The sequence below is a fragment of the Tachysurus fulvidraco genome, chromosome 1, assembly GCF_022655615.1.
Source record: "Tachysurus fulvidraco isolate hzauxx_2018 chromosome 1, HZAU_PFXX_2.0, whole genome shotgun sequence".
NCBI classification, from domain to species: domain Eukaryota; kingdom Metazoa; phylum Chordata; class Actinopteri; order Siluriformes; family Bagridae; genus Tachysurus; species Tachysurus fulvidraco.
Genome location: NC_062518.1, coordinates 42,255,433 through 42,278,773, shown reverse-complemented (window position 1 = coordinate 42,278,773; position 23,341 = coordinate 42,255,433). Strand labels below are relative to the sequence as shown.

General features: G+C 37.6%; 1 protein-coding gene across 1 annotated transcript in view; it reads right to left on the bottom strand.

Annotated features, from left to right (window-relative positions):
- Positions 1 to 17,522, bottom strand: part of LOC113658404 (histamine H3 receptor) — a 32,206-nt gene extending 14,684 nt beyond the window's left edge. Inside the window, exons 1-2 of the mRNA XM_027170808.2 lie at positions 16,235 to 17,522; positions 4,260 to 4,426 (exon numbers count right to left, since the gene is read on the bottom strand). Of these exons, the coding sequence (XP_027026609.2) occupies positions 4,260 to 4,426; positions 16,235 to 16,502 (435 nt within the window). The 5' untranslated portion in view covers positions 16,503 to 17,522. The remainder of the gene's footprint in view (positions 1 to 4,259; positions 4,427 to 16,234) is intronic.
- Positions 17,523 to 23,341: the final 5,819 nt, after the last annotated feature.

Genomic DNA, 23,341 nt, shown 5'->3' with positions numbered 1-23,341 from the left:
CTACTGTTCTGATGTTAAGTGTGTGTGTGTGTGTGTGTGTGTGTGTGCGTGTGTGTGTGTGTGTGTGTGTGTGTGTGCATGCGTGAGAGAGAGAGAAAGAGAGAGAGAAAGAGACAGACAGAGAGAGAGAGAGAATACAATAGCAGACTTTGTCGGGGATAGGGGCTAGGTCATAGGCTCAGACGAAGCTCCTACGACAGCTTTGAACCTTTTGTCACATTTCAGTGCTGTATTTAGATTCTTCCCACACCAGTCCATTAGATCAGTAGGTGGCCACTGACATTAACATGACACACTTATAAACACACACAGCTCACGGATATATACACACAGAATTAGTAGGCACTTGATAAAATGTTCTTTTCTCCCCATGTTTTAAATTTCAAAAAAAATCTATTAATAGCTAACATGGACTCAGGGTCACAAATCCCTCCTCTCTGTATGTATGAGAGCTGTGTGTGCTTCTTCCTTGTTTGGTTGTTTGGCCATGTGTGTTTGTCTCCACCCCGTCTTACTTTATAACTGGTTTGCTCCTCAACAGTGTGCACCTGTACCGTGTCCAATTGCTTGTTTTATACCCTGCTGTTTCTTTGTCTTAGTGTTCTATGAGTTCTGCCATGTCTCAAGTGTCTCAATGTTTAACCTTAATCTCAAACATCACATCAGGTTTTTAGTCTGTTCACACTGGGTATGATTCATCTGCAATTCTGTACTGATAGTGGAAACACTTCAAATTTTCATCTGTATTATTATTATTAGCACCCCCGCCAGTCACGAGTAGGTGAATTTACATTTCTGGCGATTTCCTGTTTGAATTTCCTCAAAGAAATAAGTCTAGTCATAGAGCTAAATCAAGCACTTTACAGGATTTCAGTTGTTTGTAGTGCTTGTGGAGCATAAAACAGAGCTAGCGTTATTTGAATGTTCAATAACCGACTGCAAACATTGTTAGCATTTCTTTAAATGCTGTTTAAAGTTACATTAGGCGACTTTTGTCTTTGTACAAATAATCTGAACTTCACAAAACAAAAAATTGTAGTAACTTGGTGAGTGACTTCCTGTTTGGAGTGCTTCTTAGTGATTGGATAAACCTCCTGTCAGTCATTTTGTACGCGCTATGCTTTACAGACCAGCTAAGATCCTGAGGGAGGGCAAATAGTCAGTGAGCTTCGTGATTATGGGTGTTGACAGTATAGTAGTTTCAAGGAGATAAAACAAAACAATCAAATGTCAATCTTTAAAATTATAATAATTGATTGATGTTTTAAGCCATGATTTCACTGTGCCTTTTATTTTTCTAAATTCAGTCCTGGTTTAGACAGTTTGGTGTTTTTTCTGGTTATGATTATGGATTAAAATCATACAGTTTGTTGCTTTTCTGCTTGTGAACAGACCCATGATTTAGATTTTAATGATGTTTCTTGCATTGCCCTCACTTATTAAAATAAAAATGCTTATGACTAAGAGACCAAAGTCAATTAAAAATATCCAAATATTTATAACGGATCCATTTAAAACCAGGCTTTATTCAATTAATTGTCTTAAAGCAAATTATAAAATTACTACAGTAAGCAAATAGAAAAGATATGCAATGATAATGGAGGAATGTCTAGTTCCAATGTTCCAACATTAGAAATTACTGAAATAAAAGCAGCTCCAACAGACAAAGCAGTGTAAAGAGAAAAAATCTGAAAGTGCTTGAATTGCCTTTGCAACAGCCATAACATTTAGGCCCGTAATTAAGTAATTTCAAATCACTTGACATATTTTCCAGTGCCTTCTTCAGACATTCTTGTAGATCTAGAGCACTTGACAGTCACTTAGCATTGTCGCTTCTGTCTAACACATCCCATAGAAATTCTGTCAGTGGGATGAACTGGCTGCCCATTCTGACCCTCGGGGGTAAATTGTTTTTCACCTTCTTTGCTGTGTTGAGGTGTGTTGTGCTGTACTGACTGGGATTGCCACAGAGTTGGTAAATATCTGCAGGAGAAGGTAAAAAGTCGCTGCCTAGCTGTGACTGACAGCATGCTCAAGTAGACTGCTTCTAACAAATGCAAATTATAAGCAGACTCATTTGCACCAGGATTTTAAACTCTGTTTTTTCTCATCTTGCTATATGGAAAGTTTTAATTTCTCTTTCTGTGATTCCCTAAATACTTTGACAAGGTCTTCCTGCAATTGCTTAACCATTACAACATTTCAAAATCCTTGATGATCTTTTGTTTAGAGCATTAATTGGCCCTCAAATGTTATCAGATATTTTTTCATAAAACCAAATACATATTCTATATATTTGGAACCAATATAGCTAATAAAAAACATAGATTTTGTTGGTGAAAAGATGCTTTCATGCTAACAGTAAAAATGTTACATGTGTTTTGGAAATTCTATTTATACATCAGCAAAAAAAAATTGTCAGTATCATACAGTGTTAAAACAGCAGAGCAAATGTTTGGCGTGTGCTACTTAATAATTGGGAGCTCCAGAGTTCAGTCTTCTAGTATAGTTTAACCAAGGTTTGTGAAATCTCGAATCAAAATTCACCTGTCAAATTAATTTAAGATAAATTCAACAAAAGCATGCTTATAAAAATCTTAATTTTTGATAAAAATTTCAAAAGTTTCATTATAGCTGAATATTTAATTTTTAGAGAGTAAGAAATGTACAATGTTTATTTATATCTTTATGGGCTACTGAAATTCTGAGAGGATTATTTGACATTTCTAATGAATCAACTGACATTCTGAGAGAATTAATTGATATCCTGAGTGTATGAACTCAAATTCTGAGGGAATTATTTGAAATTCTGAGATAATTATTTTAAATTATTAATGAATTAATTTGGGTGCACGGTGGCTTAGTGGTTAGCACGTTCGCCTCACAACTGCAAGGTTGGGGGTTCGATTCCCGCCTCCGCCTTGTGTGTGCGGAGTTTGCATGTTCTCCCCGTGCCTCGGGGGTTTCCTCCGGGTACTCCGGTTTCCTCCCCCGTGACCCGAGGTAGTTCGGATAAAGCGGTAGAAAATGAGTAAGTGAGTGAGTGAATTAATTTATATTTAATAACTTAAATTATCTACGGCCTACTGAAATTCTGAGTGAATGAACTCAAATTCTGAGGGAATTAACAGAAATTCGGAGTGAATTATTTGACATTTTTAATGAATCAACTGACATTCTTAGAGAATTAATTGATATTCTGAGAGAATAAACTAAAATTCTGAGAGAAATAAGTGAAAGTCTGAGTGAATTATTTGAAATTCTGATATAAATATATGAAATTATTAATGAATTAACTGATATTCTGAGAGAAATTCATTTCTAAACAAAAATTTTTTTTTTTTTGAAACTACAACTGTAACTGGACTAGTCTGTAGCTGGTGTTCCAGAAGAAGCTCAGAATATTGATCACATTTTAGGGAAAAAAATCCATTAAAATTAAATTGCACTATAAGTTTAACTCACTATAAATTTGTTTTTAACCCATTTTTTGTTGTTGTTGTTGTTCATTTTAACAAGAACAGTTGCCATCAGGAATAATCTGGGATGAAGTTCTCGACAGACATTTGGTATTTTTTATCCAAGAAGGGTTAGTCCATGTGCTTGTCAGATTTCTCAAAGACGTGCATGAAAGCAGGTCATGATGTTTTTTTTTCCTCGTGACATTGTCAAAACATTTGTCTTGCTGTTTTTTGTTTTGTTTTGTTTTGTTTTTTGCTCCACACGCTCATTGTTTTGTAAACTGAAAATCCTTCCTTGTACGGTTCAATATGAAAGCATTTACCTGGAATTTCGATGATAAGAATTATAAATTACTGAGTAATGATTTCCAGAACAAATGTTGTTTAAGTAAAAAAATCTGCTTAAAGATAAAGCTATAAAATATATACAAGGGATAAGTGTGATTTCACTGACTCAAAATTCTGCCCATGTCTGATGTCATTAGTAACAACCATGCATATGTTAGGGTTGGGATTGGGGCACTTCTTAATCAGTTCATTTCCAATTCCAGGTAACCAGAACCTTGAAAAATAACTTTTCATTGCAGTCTGCTTTGAGCAAATTTTTTTTTTCAATGGTATTATTATAAAATATTCTTTTCTGTCTGGATTCAGCTTGCATAATTTATGAAGTCATTCTCAGCACAAGAACTATGTGACACTCCATATACCTAATATTAAACAGGGACTTCTGCTTATATGACCCCATCTCTTTCTGCGTGGATGAGAAAAAGAAATATGAAGTGTTAAGTGGCTCACCGCTCTGGTGACAGAGAGGAAACGGTCGTAGCTGATGAGGACGATGTTAAAGACGGAAGCGGTGCAGAGGAGGTAGTCCATCACCAGCCAGAGCTTACATAGCCCTCGGCCCAACATCCATTTGCCTGTCAAGATGTAGGGCAAATAAACTGGAATACAAAAGGCACCTGGGGAGAAAAGCAAATGTATCAAACATTAGGAACATTCTTCAGGACCAGAGGGGTCATCAATTTCCATCCAGAACTGATTTTTCTGTATATGTATCTACAACCTTCTACAAGTTTTAATTGATAAGGGAAAACTACTTTTTTGCAAACCTAAACTTAACAATCCCATTCAGTTCAATTTCACAGTGGACATTGTCTCAAAGCAGCTTTAATAGAAATAACAAAGTTTAAAATTGCAATTTAGATTTATCCCTAATGATCAAGCATGAGGCAACAGTGACGAGGAAAAATTCCCCGAGAGGATATGAGGAAGAAACCTCGAGAGCAACTTGACTCATCTGGGTGACACCGGAAAGTGTGATTACGGATAATTTCCTTTCTACAACTGTATATATTTAGGTGGGGTTGTGTAACCAGGAGCTTTTGAGCAACTTCTAATGCAGTGTAAGTTCACCCGATATTTAACACTAATTACAACACTATTAAATTTAACAAACGATTCCTGAAACCCTGAAAATAAAACAGCATGTAATGAGAAAACCGATGCGTTCATTATATAAGTACGACTTTACTTGTGTGTTTATCATTCAACATCCTACGATCTGTGGGGTCCAAGCACCTTTTAACACAACCCTGTCCTCAGTGGCCAGTTCTTGCCATGTTATATAGAACAATAAAAATAAAACATATGTAATTATTTTGTACAGGTTATATGATGGTAGTTCAAGAATAACCCTCTTATTAGAACCCACAGAGCTACACTTACTATTTTAACCTTTTTTGCCAGTACACTAGCTTTCCCTTCTGCTGCCGGAATGCAAATCGGTTTATCTGACATTTCCAATACAGTAAAAACAAATGAATTATTTTACTTCTGCGAATGTGATATAAAATAAGTTAGGACTCTGTTGGCTTTCAGTGTGAGATGTGTGTTTTTCCCGCTATATACAGTATATCTTTACACATATTTTTAATGGTCGAATAACAGCAAAGGAGCAGAAATTGGTCTGATATAACCATTTACTTTGAAGATATCTTGAATTAACATGTCCCTTTGGTCACATTATTTTCAGTCTTTTCTAGGGGTACCATCATTTTTTTCTAGGCCTGTTCCATGAGTTTATTTTTTTAAATAAATCTGTTGAAGCATGGTTGAAAAGCAATGTCTGACTTTCATTGGTTAGCATTCATAGAATTTTGATTTATTATTACTTTTGTCAGATTAAAGTTTTTTCTGTGACCATTGTGAGGTTTTTCTTTCATTGCCCGAAGGGTACCAACAATTTTGTCCACATGTGTACTGTATATATTCTGTTCTTTATTCTTATATATTTTCTACTATTTTGTTTTTCATTATTTAAGTCCAAGCCAAGCCCAATCCTGTTGCATTATAGGTTTAAACCTTTGTGACTTCTTGGTTCCCCTGTTTTATTTTGTCCACACAGCTGGACTCAACTCACCTGGCTTTAACATTTTTTGACACAATATTTTATGCCGTGAACACATGCGGACAAAATGCAGTGGAGCAGAGATCGTTATCGATGTATCATAAGAAAATGAGGAAAAACTGTGATCAGAACTTACATACATATTGCCTATTTTATTTAAATCCTGTTAAAGCAAATAGTCAGTGTGCATTTTATCAGACGCATCAGTGCATCTATCTCATGCATTATAAACCCCTCAGTGTGTGACAGCAATGTAGAGAAGGTAGACTTACAGCAGGTATAGTGTTGTGGTTAAGCTCGGAGGTGTCTGCATGCATATAAATGCTAAATTAGTCTTTAAAGGCAAGGCTTGAAATCCTAATTGCTTTGAGCACACGTTCCAGACCGGCAATTTTAGTCGTATTGCTTTACAGGCTTCAGCTTCTACAACTGTTTTTAGATCCTCATTCTTTAATATGTTAATATTATACCTGATGGATTCATTAAAATAGACATAAATGACTGAAGTTAATCCAGATTAATAGTGATTCGTTATCTTAATAGACGGATATAAATAGACAAGTGTAATCCTTTAAATCGATCACACTCACAATTTCAGTCGGAAACCATTTTATGGTGATTGAAACCAATTCATTTTACCAGGCAAATGAATAGAATTCCAGCCATGTGTTAATTAAATTAAAACTGCTGCTTCGAGACAACATTGACTTATAGGACTATACAAGAATCGCACCATCATTCCACTGTGGTGCTTTTCTGCACAGCATGGTTGTAAAGAGTAATAATTCATAAACTGAATTATGTTACTATAACACTTCCTGTCAGTTTTAACCAATCAGGCCATCTTCTTATCAACAAGGTATTTCCACACACATAACACTTTATTGTTCACTTTATGGTTGTTGTATTTTTTGTTTGTTTTTGAACAGATCTATATAAATTCTAGAAACCTGAATAAATTCTTTAAAATCCCAAATCAGCAAAAAATAACTTAAGCTCTTGCCACATGACTGGCTGATGAAATAAGCAGGTGTTACTTATTGGTACACATTATTTGAAGGCCAGAACAAAACAAGACACAAAGCCAAAATGTTGGTTTCTTCTGCTCTTATCTGTAACCAAAGACAAGTTTTAAGTATTTTTTTTTAATTAGAATGTTCATCAAATGTCATCCCTTGCATATCTATAAATCTGGTTATTACATAACCTTTTTACTGTAAATTCAAATGTATTACTTAGAATGTACTTAAATAAATCATGGAAAGTATTTCCATGTGATTCAATAGCTCTCTTTCAGCATTATTAAGTAATTTTGCTTGGATAACTTGAATAACTGGAGTTTGAGTGACTTAATTAAAAATAGTTGGATCAACCCAAGTGAAAACAAACATAAATGAAAAAGTTGAATCGACACCATTAAATTGTGTTATCCCATCTTAATTAAATAAAGTTGGAAGAAAAACTTGCAAATAAGTTTAATTAACTTAAGTACCAAAGGTTGGCGGAAAAGTATTGCTTAATGTTTAAAGTTAGGTATTTAATCATAAAATATAATAAAATAATAAAATAATCATGAAAATATCTTCTATGATTTTTTCAGCCAAAGAGTTTTTTTTTTTTGGAGTATGGGATTACATGGAACATGTATGGAAATTTATAGTAAATATAGAAAAAAATATGCTTCTGGAATAAATTCATTTGATCTGCCTAAACTGCATAAATAGATTCAGTACTTTCAGGATAAAGCTCACTGTCAGAAAATGTGTTTATTACAACACACAACTGGCTGTAAATGATAAAGTGAAGCTATGCAGTTAGACACGCCAATTCTGCTTGTGTAACTGAACTGTCTGTTTTTCATTTTACACAAACCCCCTGCCTGTGAAGACAAACATTCATCACAGAGAAGATATTTTTTTATGAGCTGTACAGAATGTTTGACCTTTAGCAGTTAAAGGCCAAACGGTCTAAAGTTACATGGCGCATCAGTCCTTGTGCTGTCTGCATACAGGAAACCGCAGATTGTTTTAGTTATACTCACTGAGAACTTTATTAGGAACACCTGTACAATTGCTTATACTAAATTGAAGTTTCTTGATGCTTAAAACTGGTTATGGTATCATCCAAGACATTGAGGACTTCGCTGCGGCATCTCCTCACTAAGAACATGACCTAGGTATCTAGAGTTAGCAAGTTAGTGTCATGATGCAAAATGTATCCAATCTACCGCTATTTAGCCAATATGAATGAGCAATGTTAGAGAGCTAGCAAGCTAAGGTCATTTAAATTCTTAATGAGCAAATCATTTTCACTGATAGGATCGTTAGCATTTCTGCGCAGATGAAAGGAAGGCTGTATGATGGAGGGAGATCCTTGGTTATCAATCCTAGCTGCTTTTAAATACAACCATCTTGTGTCGGCTTGGAAAGACTTTGATAGTCTTTGATAATTTCAAAATAATTTCTGGGTTGTTAATCTGGATTGTTTGGAATCAAAACCCTGAATTCTTTCCTCACTACACGGACATGTTATGACAAGATATTAGAAAAGAAGAAAATCTCACCAGATCTGTACGCTATGCCTGTTTATCTCACACAACACCCCATGATGCAGCTTATGATATGATATGATATTTAGTGCAATGTTGCTGGAGATGATAAGTCATGTCCTTTAGCAGTTAGAGCTGTAGGAATTCTCATATCCGTCCAAATGCTGTCAAACATCCGGCCTACTTGAAGCGTCAGCGATCGCCGAGCTGCCATCACATCCTTCATCCAGGTTTATATAAGAGCTAGCAATGTCAATTTAGTGCTTTCTTCCTCAAGGGGTTCAACTCAACATCCAATCCTTCAGTGTCAACTGAACTCCATTAATTGACCCCAATCCTGGAATCGAAATTGAAAAATGTCAAAGCTAGTCACCGTAAAAAATGAAATCATTTCCAGGTGAATGGCGGATGAGAAACCGTCCTTGTGCACAAGGACGATTTTAATTACAATAAAATTACAAATTCCTGCTACAGCAACCTCGTTAGTCAAATACAATTCCCAGTTACTATTTCCATTAAGGTGTTATTTGTAATCAGCTAGAGTCAAGAATGTTTCAGTGTGTCCTATACGAGTCTGGTCCCACTCAAGGTTTTTATTCACCTCACCATAAACTTTAAAACTTCATCTTTAGAATTCTGAATTTTTATATACCTATAAAGTAGCTTTGCATTGTCCATTGTTAAAATCACAAATAAAATTGAACTGTCTTTTAAGCAAAATGCTGAAAATCTTGAGGCATGGTGTTCTAGGAAGATAATCAACAACAGGGCCGTCTGATAAAGCAAAGTTAGCGAAACTACTTGTTGATTACTTTCCACTAACAGCAACTCCTGGATCATGTATGCTAAAAGGAAGAAAAAGGGAATAATAAAGCATAAGGAATATTAAGTTGGAAAAACTTAACCAAAACGTGATTTCATTGCTGACGCTAATCAGGTTTATTAGCTGCTACTCTGAAAGGTGTAGAGCAGGTGTGTTCAATCTTATCCGCAAAGGGTCACTTGCCCCTTTTCCACCGAGGCAGTTCGAGTGCTGGTTCGGAGCCAGAGCCTAATTTAGAACCAGTTCTTTCTGTTTCGACCGCCAATGCACCGGCTCTGAACCAGGAAAAGTGGTTCTTAAGTAGCACCAAAACGTTGCTGGTCTAGACTTATGAACCGCTTGGGGCGGGGCTACTGTTAGCGCATTTGATAATGTACCTTAAGTATACTAATGTTTAATACATTTTTACTTTACCGCAATATGATTTACCGCAATATTTACACACAATGATATTAAGTAGCTACACGCTAAGGCTAAATTTTTTTCTGTGTTAACGATAAAATAACGTTATGTACTTTATCGATTACAACCTCCGTTTATACAGATTACATGGAGCTGCACGTACATGTTTTATTCGCCGCGTTTGGATGCCAATGTAGGTTCACAAAGCCATGAGCATTAACAGTAAAGCAACATCCGCCATTGTTGATGTGTTTGTGTTTGCCGCTGCTGAGCTAACGTTGCTGGGACACATGACACGTATACAGTGACGTCACACTCGGCGCTGTGATGGCTCTCTAGCCGGTGGAAAGGCAAACCAGTTCTTAGAAGGTTCGCCAGTGGAACCAACTTTGAATCAGCACTAGCGCTAGCTCTGAACCAGCACCCGGTTCTTTCCGGTGGAAAAGAGGCAACTGTGGCACAAGCAGGGACCACACCTGACTCCACCTGTTTAATTAGTTGATCTTGGCTTTTAGTACTCAGGTGTGGCTTCTACTTGGGTGGAATGAAATCCTGCACCCTACACCGGCCCTTACCGGGTAAGATCACACCACTGGTGTAGCGTAAGCATGATCAAATCACCTAGCGTTAACATAAACCAGTTACAGCATGAAATCTCATGAGGACGTTGTCACTGAGCAGGATTATAACCATAGAATTCATTATTATTAATTAGTAAAACATGTGTGTTTGAATAGAGCAGTGGTATTGAGTCTACTGTAAAACACCAGTGTTGTAGGATTGATTCCAAGCTCTGTGTTTGATTTTATTCAGGCCTTTGGAAAATATATAAAATAATTTGAATGAAGACAATACAAGTTTTTCATTTCAGTGTATAAATCATTTACCAGATTGGTTCTTAAACCTTAACAATTTCTATTTGTTAACAAACAACATTCACTATGTAGGGATTTGTAGGGAAGTTTTATGCTGTGGAATATCCACAAATCAAGTTCGCTTCTTTTTCGATCTTGAAGTTAAAGAAAAAAAATCAACTTGCCATTTTACCAAGAAACAAGGAATCCAGAAACCCTTCATTTCAAAGAATTTCCTTCTACTGACAAAAGAGATTCCTTGAATAGCTTTTTTTAACCATTAATGTGCACTGTAAAACATTTCAAGATGGTTAAACTTAGAAACGAAAGTTTGCCTGCTTCCTTACAAACGATCTTTGTTTCAACTCGCAAGCGGAAAGTGGAAAAAAAATTTTCGTATCTTTGAAAACGTATAAACATGTTAAACATCCAGAATTAGTGTTATAGAGAAGACATAAGTTCACAAAATTTACAGGGTGGAGTGTCAAACAACAATAATGTATTAGACACATTCATTCAAATCTGTAATTTGATCACATTTAATTATAATTTGATCACATAAAATCACATAGAATTTGGTGCAAGCAAAACTTTCATTTTAAGAATTAAAAAAAAACCCCACACAACTGCAGCCGAGGTGAAAGTAATAAATAAGTCAGTTATTGTAAATTATGTACTGTATAAGGTATAAAAAAGTATGTAATTATTTAAATAGATGGGATTTGTATAGAATGAGAGGGTGTTAAAGTGAAATGGAATGTAAACATGTGAATAATATACGATTTTAAGTGCAACAGAATGTAAACACAGTAAAAAATACATGAATAAACACATATTCAGGTATACAGACTGTAGACCTATAGGTTTTGGGAATAAAATGCCAGATCAGATTGTTGCGATCCGTTAGTTTATGTGTATGTGTGTTGTGGTGTTCAACTTGTTCTAGCCAATCAGAATCAAGAAATCTACAATGAAATCAACATGAACTGTAATGCTATGAACTGTAATGATATTTCTTTTTTTTTTATCAGGGGGCACGGTGGCTTAGTGGTTAGCACGTTCACCTCATACCTCCAGGGTTGAGGGTTTGATTCCCGCTTCCGCCTTGTGTGTTTGGATTTTGCATGTTCTCCACGGGGTACTCCAGTTTCCTCCCCCGGTCCAATGACATGCATGGTAGGTTGATTGGCATCTCTGGAAAATTGCCCGTAGTGTGTGAATGTGTGAGTGAATGAGAGTGTGTGTGTGTGAGTGAATGAGAGTGTGTGTGTGCGCCCTGTGATGGGTTGGCACTCCGTCCAGGGTGTATCCTGCCTTGATGCCCGATGATGCCTGAGATAGGCACAGGCTCCCCGTGACCCGAGGTAGTTCGGATAAGCGGTAGAAAATGAATGAATGAATGTGTAAATTCCTTGTGAATGTAAAAGTGTACATTCATAGACATCCAAATTTCATGTAGAATTCGAAAGGCTAATGCTGTCGCCTATTAGGAACTCTTATACTTGGAAACTTTGTGTATTTTCCTCGTCTGCCTCTGCTGCCCTCGTCTGCCTCTGTATTCTCGTTGATGAGGTGCCGGAAATTTCTCAATCTCGAAAATACGAGTATGATAACTGGGGTGAATGACACGGTGACACAGCACGACAGATCACAGCCGAACCTTCAGCGCTTTTGAGGCGTTTAATGAGCCTGTCTAGGCACAACATGCGCTCATGCATACATTTGCAAACGTTTTTCTTCTTTTCTTCTTCTTTTGTTTTACTTTGCTTTGCTGCCTCTTCCATAAAAATGACACAATGCAATGTAATGTCTCATGATAATGATCTTGATCCTGTCATTTAACTTAGCCATTCATCTTTCATACTCTGATTAGTTTTATTGGAAGAAGCCTGTGAAGACAATTCTGATATATGATCTTAATTTGAGAAGAGGCAGTTCCTCTTGTTCTGCTAGTGAGAATTCGATGAGATCCGGCACATTCCAAGCGTTACAGTACGTCCGTATAGAGTTCCAGAGAAAACAGTTTTTGGTTGTTTTTTTTAAGCTCAAGCAGCTTTTTCAGTCACAGGCCTGGAGGCTTCATACACTACACTACAAACTCATCCAGTAGGTTAATATTTAATCTCATTAAGCATTGAAATGCATACATCAGCCACTATACGTGACCCAGGTCCTTATTTGCCACACGACCTCCCGCAGGCTGTATAAGTGATTTCCTGCTTGCTCGGTTTCAGTTCAATAATGAAGAAGTTCTGAACATTTATTTTGTTGTGTGTAGAACTAACTTTTAAGTAACAAGTCAGAAGAATTTGTAGGAACCTTGAAATATGACGTTGTTATTTGTACATAGATTTAAAAGTATTTTACCACAGTGCTGTTCAATGGCTGGAAGGTTTAAAAAAAATCTATTTAATTCAATGAATATTGTCTTAAAGCAGCATTACAGAACTTTTTTTTTTATTTTATTTATTTGTGTTTATCCAAATTTATCCCTAATGCCTAGGGGCCTGAGGTGACGATTTAGATAAAACCTTGAGAGGAAACCAGATTCAAAAGGGAACCTACTATCATTTGTGTAACACCATAGAGTGTGATAATAAACATTAATTGTCAGATTAATTGATTAATTCTCAATATCTCTAACACTCGGTTGATTCTGCATGACAAATCACAGGTTCTCGTTTCTATAGCACTGGTAAAGAATTGTGGGCTTTATCCTCATGAAATTTCCCGTGAACGTTTGTGTGAGAGAAAACTTCAGCATTAAGTTTTCCACAAGATTTCTCAATTATGTGATATACAAGATAACAGCAGTTCTACTAAAAGCATTTAGCATCTTTACTGTTATAATAAGCTCTGGTCTTTTGCAAAGGCTTTCTACTGGAGCTTGAAGTGTGGCTGTGGGGATTTGTGTTCATTCAGCTATATTAATACTAATGTATTAGTAAGTCAGACTTTGACATCAGGTGAGGAGGGCTTGGGTGCAGTTGGTGTTCCAGTTCATCCCAAAAGTGTTCAGTTGAGTCAGAGTCAGGACTCTGTGAAAGACACTTGAGTTCTTTCCATTCTGTGTCTTCATGGAGCTCTGTGCTTTTTGCACAGGGGTATTGTCATTCTGGAACAGGTTTCAGCCTCTTAGTTTGAGAAGACATTCTATACAATTGTTCACGTTGTAGAACAGTTTGAGGAAAAAACTATGGGTATATTGATCGGGGTGCACATACTTTTGGCCAAGAAGTGTATCATTATAAAAACGGCAGAGAAATTAGGCATTTTTACTCCATCACCAATGCCAGGAAACTCTAAAGTAGACAATGGCCAGGAATATTATCCACGTAGCTTGTTTTCTTTTCTTAAAAAAAAACATTCCACACTTTGAAACAATACTTCTATACTTCTCCGTATTTGTCCATTCCTCTGTGTTTACATATTAATCCAGAGCTCTAGGTGTTAGCTGTTACTTCATTGTCCTCGGTATGAGTTTCCATAAATCTGTCAGGATGTAAGTCAGTGTCACCCATATAAGTATGAGGTTCCCCTTTGAGTCCGGTTCCTCTCAAGGTTTCTTCCTTTACCATCTAAGGGAGTTTTTCCTTGCCACTGCTGCCTGAGTCACCTCAGACTTGCTCATTGGGGATAAATACAAAAACATTTAAATATATCTATTATTAATCTTGAATTTTGTATTCTATTAATCTTTATATTATTCTTTATAATAACCTTTTTTTGTTCTTTTTTTTATGTTCTGTAAAGCTGCTTTGAGACAATGTTAATTGTAAAAAGCGCTATACAAATAAACTTAAATTAAAATAAATCCATTATGTATTCATACAACCAGGGCTAGACTATTCTTAATGCATACATTTTTGCGTAGATCTTCCATTTTATAAGCGGGGGCCATGTGCAATCATGTTGATTCACATGGCTCTTTTGTATTTTGTACAGTAATTGCTCCTCACATTCACTGACGCACCAAAACTGTAATTAACAGAATTGTGGAAATACAGAATGACGCACGTTGTTCAGTTATACACATGTTGAATTGCTCATTTGTTTTGTGTCTGATGATGCATTGTGCTCATTTCACATATCTACTATATCTACTACATTTCTATGCTTCTTCCTCCATTGCGTTACATTTCCGGCATTTGGCAGACTGCCTTATCCAGTGCGACTTATATACAAGGCACTCCACATAAGATAATATACTAAACTCAATAAAAAAAGAGAATCTTTAGAGATCTGTATGGAATCTTAGGTTTCTTTACATGGGCAATAGAAGCTTTACCCCAAAAAAAAAGGTTCTATATAGAACCCGTGGAAATCAATAAACTGATTTATGATTTTAATTAATTAAATTAATTAATATTAATATATCATATCTATTATTGAAAGAATGTGTTAGGTAAAATGAACACCATTACTTTTTGGAGTTTTATTTCTATACATAGAAGCTGTAAGATGTTTATAAATGAAGTGACATGTTTATGAATGACATATTCTAGAAAAGATAAAATAGTTGATTCAGTATAATAATAATAATAATAATAATAATAATAATAATAATAATGATGATGATGATGATGATGATGATAACAATAATAATAACAATTATTATTATTATTGTTATTATTATTATTGTTGTTGTTGTTATTAATAACAATAACAACAGCAGCAACAACAACAACAACAACAATAATAATAATAATAATAACCTCTAAATGTTTCTAAAATGAATCATCTAACTCAGATTTAAGGTTCCAAATGACAAACCCATCGAAAACAGTTCTATACAAAAAAGTATTGTTCCATATAAGAAGCAAGTGATAGAACCATTTTAGGTTCTATACAGAACCAAACCTTTTAAGAGTGTATGGTGTTAATGCATCACTGTAACAGTTCCTTAAGCTTGGTTAATAAAACGCTTTAGGTTACGTTCTGTAACTCATCGGGTCCTGTTTTATGGTTAACTTTTTTAAAGCAAATTATTCAGTAGCTGCTATGAATTATTCAGTAGCTACATTGCAACTAAAATGAAAGGTATGTAATCAGTGGTGGAGCCAGGAAATGATTTGCAAATATACAGAATCAAATCACTGCATGATTACATAAAGAAAATGCATAATTTCACTGAACTTTATGCAAGTTTGTATCATGCTAAGCAGCTACTATTTGGACTATAGTTCCTAAAACGTGGGTTCGAAGCCCTGCCTCTTTTTGTAGCTATAGGAATTTGGGTTCAGTTACAGATGTGAGGATCTTATAGTGTTAACGCATCAGTAGGCATTATAGTGATTAATCAATAACAATATTGTGTGTGTGTGTGTGTGTGTGTGTGTGTGTGTGTGTGTGTGTGTGTGTGTGTGTGTTCTGAATATTAATCTCAGTGAACTAATGCAACATTATGAAGCTTAAGTGAACATTGTTAGAGTTATTGCAAATGTGTGTGTGTGTGTGTGTGTGTGTGTGTGTGTGTGTGTGCGCGCGTTACAGATGTGAGTATCTTATAGTGTTAACGCATGAGTAGGCATTATAGTGATTAATCAATAACAATATTGTGCGTGTGCGTGTGTGTTAAAACGCAATACATACAGTATTGCGTTTTTTTTTGGCATAATGGAAATCACTTAACATCACTGAATATTATCTGATTAAGTGCAACAATGTGGAGGAACTTCATTATTTTTTTTAAACACTGCGCAATGGGTAAGAGAAAACAAAAAAGCTTCTTGCCTACTAGGAAGTCTGAGATGGCCAGATTCAGGAGGAAGTAGTTGCTTTGCCTCCTCAGGCTCCGGTCGGTTTTGAAGGCGAGGATAACGAGCGCGTTCCCCAGCACGATCACGCAGATGAGCAGCAGCATGACGGCGGCCAGTACCACCATCACCGGCATACCGAACCCTTGCTCTCTGCCCAAGTGAGCCGAAGTGTTAGAACTGAAGTCCATCCGCTCCCGAGACGTGTTGCGCTCCAGCATTGTGGCGCCCATCCGCGCATGCATAAGGCACCGGCGCGCGCGAAAACGCCAAACAACCGCGTTTTAACTGCGCTCACGGAGGAGCCACTGTGCGTAACGCTTCTGGACCATCATTTCCAGCCGAGAACCGAGTCGTACACGGAGTCTTGTTTCTAAATTGGACAATTACATTGCACTGTCTTCCAGCAGATTGTACTGTGTTCCAGCACCGGCTTGTGCGCACCAGTTGCACGTGAACTTCGCATTTGCGTAAAATTCACGCCCCTTCAGCTGCCAATCATCCCGCGTCAAAGTGGATCATTTAAATGAGAAAACACACACACACACACACACACACACACACACAGTGAGAGAGAGAGATAGAGAGATATAGTATACATTTATAGATCTATACTGTCTAACAGATCTTTAGAATCTATAGATAATTTTTATAGTAAGGAATCTATAATGCATTTTAATGGCTTTATACTATTCACTCACTGACCAATTTATTAGGGACACCATAATCATTATAATCTTCACCCTTGGACACAGCAATTATTTAATCAGCCAATCATGTAGCAGCAGTGCAAAAAATCATACAGATGCAGGTCAAGGGCTTTGATTAATGTTCACATCAAACATGAGAATGGAAAAAAGTAGGATTGAAGTGACTCAGTTTGTTGTTTGGTGCTGATTTGAGGATTTCAGAAACTGCTTATGTGATGGGATGCAACAGTCAAGAGTATCCTGAATGCTGCTAAAAGCAAAATCTCATCCAGTGAGTGACCATTGTGAGAGCAAAAACACCTTGGTTATAAGAACGGTCAAAGGAGAATGACCAACCTGACTGAGCTGACAGGAACCTGAGCTGACAGGAAGGTTATAGTAACGTAAATAATCATTCTTTACAACCACGGTGAGCAGAAAAGCATCTCAGCATCTCACTGTTAATGCTGTTCATATCTTTTTATCGTTTCTTCTGTTTTGCTCTTTTAAAGCCATATCTTGCTGCAGGATATCAATGATGCTGCAAAAAAAACAGAGCCAATGTAAGTTTTTTCCTATACTCCTTAGAAATAAAGAGGGTTGCAAACTTTTCTATAAATCTGGGATCAGAAATGTATTACAAATGCACTCATAAAGTATTCATAATAGTTTATACAGTACGGCTTGACATAAACCGTATATAGCTGTAAATATTATTTTACAATAAATCATTTTAATTGCTATTTTAATTTTGATCCTCAGTAATATGTTCAAAATTAATCAACTTTTTTAAAGATTTAAAAACTTGCTAATAAAAGTGAAGGGAATTTTGGGGGAAATTTTCTATTTCATTTTTTCATCAAATCCCCCTTATGAAGAACTCAAAATCAAGGTCCGTGTACTGACGGCCATGTCGGCCAGTATGGCGCAACCGGGGCCCAGTATGGCCGGGTCTTACCCCACGGGGCCTGGCCGGGCTCAGCCCGAAAGAGCGACGTGGGGCCGATCTCCCGTGAGGCTGAGAGATACCGACTAGAGATAGTTGCGTTCACCTCCATGCACAGCTTGGGCTCTGGAACCCAACTCCTTGAGAGAGGTTGGAATCTCTAATACTCTGAAGTTGCCCGCGGTGAGAGGTGGCAGGCTGGTGTGGGCTTGCTCATAGCCTCCCAGCTCAGCCGCCATGTGTCGGAGTTCACCCCGGTGGACGAGAGGGTTGTTTCCCTGCGCCTTAGGTTGGGATAGGTCTTAGGCGCCTTAGGTTGGGATAGGTCTCTCACTGTCATTTGCGCTTATGGGCCAAATGACGGTGTAGAGTACCCGACCTTCTTGGCGTCTCTGCGAGGGGTGCTGGAAAGTGCTCCCTGGAAGTAAGGGATGAAGAAGGAGTCCTATGAAGCCTGGTTGGCTCAGGGGACTCCGGAGGCAGCTGATAGGTACCGGAGGGCCAAGCGAGCTTCAGCCCGGGTGGTCGTGGCGACCTGTGGGGGGTGCTCTGGGAGTATGGGGTCCGGGGCCCGGGGAGTTTGGTTTGCATTGCCGGCAATAAGTCAGACTTGTTCCCGGTGCATGTTGGACTCCAGCAGGGCTGCCCTTTGTCACCGGTCCTGGGGCCTCATTTATAAAACTGTGCGTAGGATCCCGACTAAAAGTTTACGTACGCCCAAAACCCAAAAATGGCGTACGCCAAAAAAAATTCCGATTTATAAAACCGTGCGTACGCACACCTATAAGCAATGTTCCCTTTAAAATCACAGATCACCCGCAGATGTGCGTACGTGAACCAGCCTCAAATCCCGCCCTGTACATGCCCAGTTTTAACCATAAATAGTCAATGCAAATCACTGCACGGGCACGAGAGTGGACCTCGTTATAATGTTTCCTCTGCGCTCTGCGGGTTTAAAAATGGGGTGAGGAGCCAGCATCGCCTGCAGGTTATAATTATCTTAAAAGCAACATTGTTATAATTATATTAAAAGCAAAATTGTTACATTTTCTACTTTTTAATATCGTTAAACTCACCAAGAAGCCAGCCATCATGTAGCTACTGCGCCTGCATTTAGTCTGTTCCCTACACTGTTACTGTATGTGTCAAGATAAAGGAATCATGTGTTGAACCAGGCCAGCGTGCCACAATGTTTGTGAGGGTCATGTTTGGAGTCACATATGATTTGCACATTAATAGAATGCACATGCTTTCTATTAACATAAGCAAATTCATTTTCAGATGGTTCCCTTATAGCAACATGAGCGCAGTCAATTGTGCCAATTACATTTGGGAAACCAGACATTGCTGCAAATTGCATTATAATTTCGGCCTGTTCTCGCACAGTGTAGGGTAACCTGATGTACCGACTACCCATATTAAGTAGCTATACCATTCAAAACGACAGATATTATGGCACTCAGGGAGGGCTGTGATATACCAGACCTATAGGGTGAGATGATAGATTCCAATAGAATTATTTCATATACGAAAAGGTTTTAGACACAACGTTGAGGATTACTTATAGTTTTTTTTTTTTATATAAAATAATTTACTTGTCTGCCAAGTCCCGCTGGAAACAGCCGGTTACCAAGAACCCCAGAGTGGTGAGGACTTATATTTGGACTGGGATGGCATGGTTCCAGCATGTTGCCCTCTCTAATACTGGACCCAATTCAGCACATAGATCCAGGAGCACAGCTCTAGGGAATCTAAATCGGCTTATTAGCCAGTCATCATAATGGGCCAGGAAATCATTATGGTCCCTGAAAACTCGTTCTCTCCTTATTCTGCCAATGGCGTAATCCTTCAACAGTGCCAGTGTTGCCATCATGAAGCATTACATACCCGGGTCACCGGAGGATTTACATGTTTCTAGCAATTAATTTGTGGGCGAAAATTTAAGACGAAAATGTTATAGTGAACACATGCTTCTTCATGATGGTTTTGTAACGAACACCGTAATAATTAGGACCGATGATGATTAGAGATTGTGCTTCATGACTGTATTTGCAGACTTTGACATTTTATGATATATGTACATTAAGGAAAATATTCAGTTTTTACACTGTGTTCTGCAGTTCTCTAATAAAAGGGTATTTCATGCTATTCTGTATCACGTGTAGTCGCGCCATCTCCTCCTGCGGTCCCGTTGTGGACAATGTGACTGTAAGGCAGCGCTGATTGTTATTTAATTTTTTTTTAATACATTTTGAATTACATTTGGATTTTACTAGATGTATATAGCCTAAAACAATCGGCACAGATAACACTGTTGGATTTAATCTTCATGATAATGTGGATATAACGTATGAAATGGAAAATTAAATGTCATTAATCCTTATAATCTGCGATGGGTTGGCACTCCGTCCAAAGTGCGCACATTCTCCCGTTTCTCAACTCCCAATTCTCAAATTTGTTTTTTTATAGATCACAACCTTTGCACGCTTTATAAATGAGACCCCTGTTCATTATTTATATGGACAGGATTTCTAGGTGCAGTCGAGGGCCGGAGGGAGTCCGGTTTGGGGACCACAGGATTTCGTCTCTGCTTTTTGCAGATGATGATGTCCTGTTGGCTTCCTCAAATCAGGACCTTTAGCATGCACTGGGACGGTTTGCAGCCGAGTGTGAAGCGGCGGGGATGAGAATCAGTACCTTCAAGTTCGAGGCCATGGTTCTCAGGCGGAAAGGGGTGGCTTGCCACCTTCAGGTTGGTGGAGAGCTCCTGCCTCAAGTGGAGGAGTTTAAGTATCTTGGGGTCTTGTTCACGAGTGAGAGAAGGATGGAGCGGGAGATCGACAGGCGGATCGGTGTATCTTCTGCAGTCATGCGGTCGATTTACCGGTCTGTTGTGGTCAAGAAAAAGCTGAGCCGCAAGGCAAAGCTCTCTATTTACCAGTCGATCTACGCTCCTACCCTCACCTATGATCATGAGATTTGGGTCATGACCGAAAGGACAAGATCCTGGATACAGATGGCCGAAATGAGTTTCCTCCGTAGGGTGGCTGGGCGCTCCCTTAGAGATAGGTTGAGGAGCTCGGCCACTCGGGGGGAGCTCAGAGTAGAGCCGATGCTCCTCCACATCGAGAGGAGTCAGCTGAGGTGGCTCGGGCATCTGTTCCAGATGCCTCCTGGACGCCTCCCTGGGGAGGTGTTCCGGGCATGTCCAACCGGGAGGAGGTCCCGGGGAAGACATAGGACACGCTGGAGGGACTATGTCTCTCGGCTGGCCTGGGAACGCCCTGGTATTCCCCAAGAAGTGCTAGAGGAAGTGTCTGAGGAGAGGGAAGTCTGGGCGTCCCTACTTAGACTGCTGCCCCCGTGACCCGGCCCTAGATAAGCGGTAGAAGATGGATGGATGGATGGATTTTTTTATTAAAACATGTTTTTTTTTCTATTTTGTAAATTGATCATTGTTGAAATACAAATTAACGATTGTGTGATTTTCTTACTTAATCAACATGATCTGACTTTATTTCACCACTATAAAGAGCATTTATAACTCTGTGTAAGCTGCTGTGTGTTGATAAATAGCATCATTTCACCTTTGCCATTATTTAATATCTCTAATGAGAGTTTGATGAGATGTTATGTGTACTCAGAAGTCTATTATCCTTTGAGGATGACAAAAGAAACATGAACAATTACTGAGGCTTCCCTTTTATTATACAGTATATAGCACTATATGGAGAACATGCACAAAACTTATGGTTTTGTCCATAATGCTCAGAACAGGGTAAAAAATGGGTATCATAGATGTTCCATATACTAAATATTTGATGCCCTTTTATTAATGTACAGCTAAAAAGGTTTATAACAAGTCTTATAAGACATTAGGGACACTTTTTTAATGCTTCATGGATTCATTTATAATGTATTAAACATACCTAATTTGTAAATAGAATGTGTAACCCAAAAGTATGAGCTGTAGCTCCCTTCATTTCTGGGTTTGAAGGCAAAAAAAGGAAAATTTTTATTATATTATTATTATTATTAGACTATTATATTTAGCCTGTAACAAGCAATGCTTTGAAGGACAAAGCTTTTCGGTTAGCACCACTGGCCTGAAAAAGGCAATGTACTGTATAACATCTGACAGAGTTATAACAGCTGTTAGGAAGAATGTGTGTGGGAGAAGATTGGTTTTGGTCGAGGAACGAGGCTTGGGGCTGTTAGCGTACACTATTTACACTTTTTTGTTACTACAGATAAAAGAACTTCTGTGAAACATCACATTAGACCTCCTACCGATTAACATAAAAGAATTGTCTTAAGGCTATGTGGCATTTTGCGATTTCATAATAAGGATATAACTGATTGTGAAGGTTATATACAGATTAAACAGATAATTTCTTAAATATAAATGAATACAAATACAGATACAGTCTCTTTTCAAACTCTATACACTCAAAACATTTGGTTTGAGGGCAAATATGAATATGAGACAATAGACCAGAATTCCAGATATTTCCTGATTTATATCTAGATGCATTAAACAACTTAAAACATGGAGGCATATGTTTAAACACAGCCATCTTTCAAGTGATCAAAAATATTAGAACACCAAACCATTTAATAACTCTGAATGGATAATCTTGGTTTGGAGCCAACATGAAGGATAGAGAGCTGTCTATGGAAAGAAGAAAAGCCAAAATATTATTGTACATCGGGCTTAGACTGTAAAATAATTTGAAATATCCTGGTAAAGAAAGAAAACACTGAAATACTGAAATACAACCAGACATGAACTGTTGGACAAGGAAAACAACAGCAGCTTAAATGACAGAAAAATAATGGGATCTGTGAAAAAAAAAAAAACCTGAAGAAATCTAAGAACATATATAATGTATGGTGTTTCCCAAATCACACACTTGTTCATTATACGACACCACTTTGTAGTATGCATATGATGAACCCATTCAAGTGAAAGAATGAAGCATGATATGTTGGAAACATCATCCACTCAACACTTGCAGCTTTGCTTACAATATGTAAAACCATTAGTACTCTATTTGAGACAATACGAGCATTTATGCCCTGACAACTGCCATCTGTCTAGATCCATCATCTCATTTTCATCATATGAACTCAAACCTCAAATCTTCGGTGTATAAAAACTTGCTGCTTCAATACTTACAAAGACGACATGTTTATTATTCTTAATACACAAATTCTCATCTTCTGTTAAATCTTTCATTCAAAAGTAGAAATTTAGAAGGCAAATATGGTCAGACCACATACTTTCAGCAATCTCACTGATCTCTAAAGAGTGCTTTAATCACGTGACCTGGCAATACACAAAGGAAGGAATGATGTAACAAGAAGCTTTAAAAAACACATAGTTAAACCTTAAACAGAAGCCTGAAATAGATTGTGGACGCAAACGCTGTGCTAATAACGGTGCTTT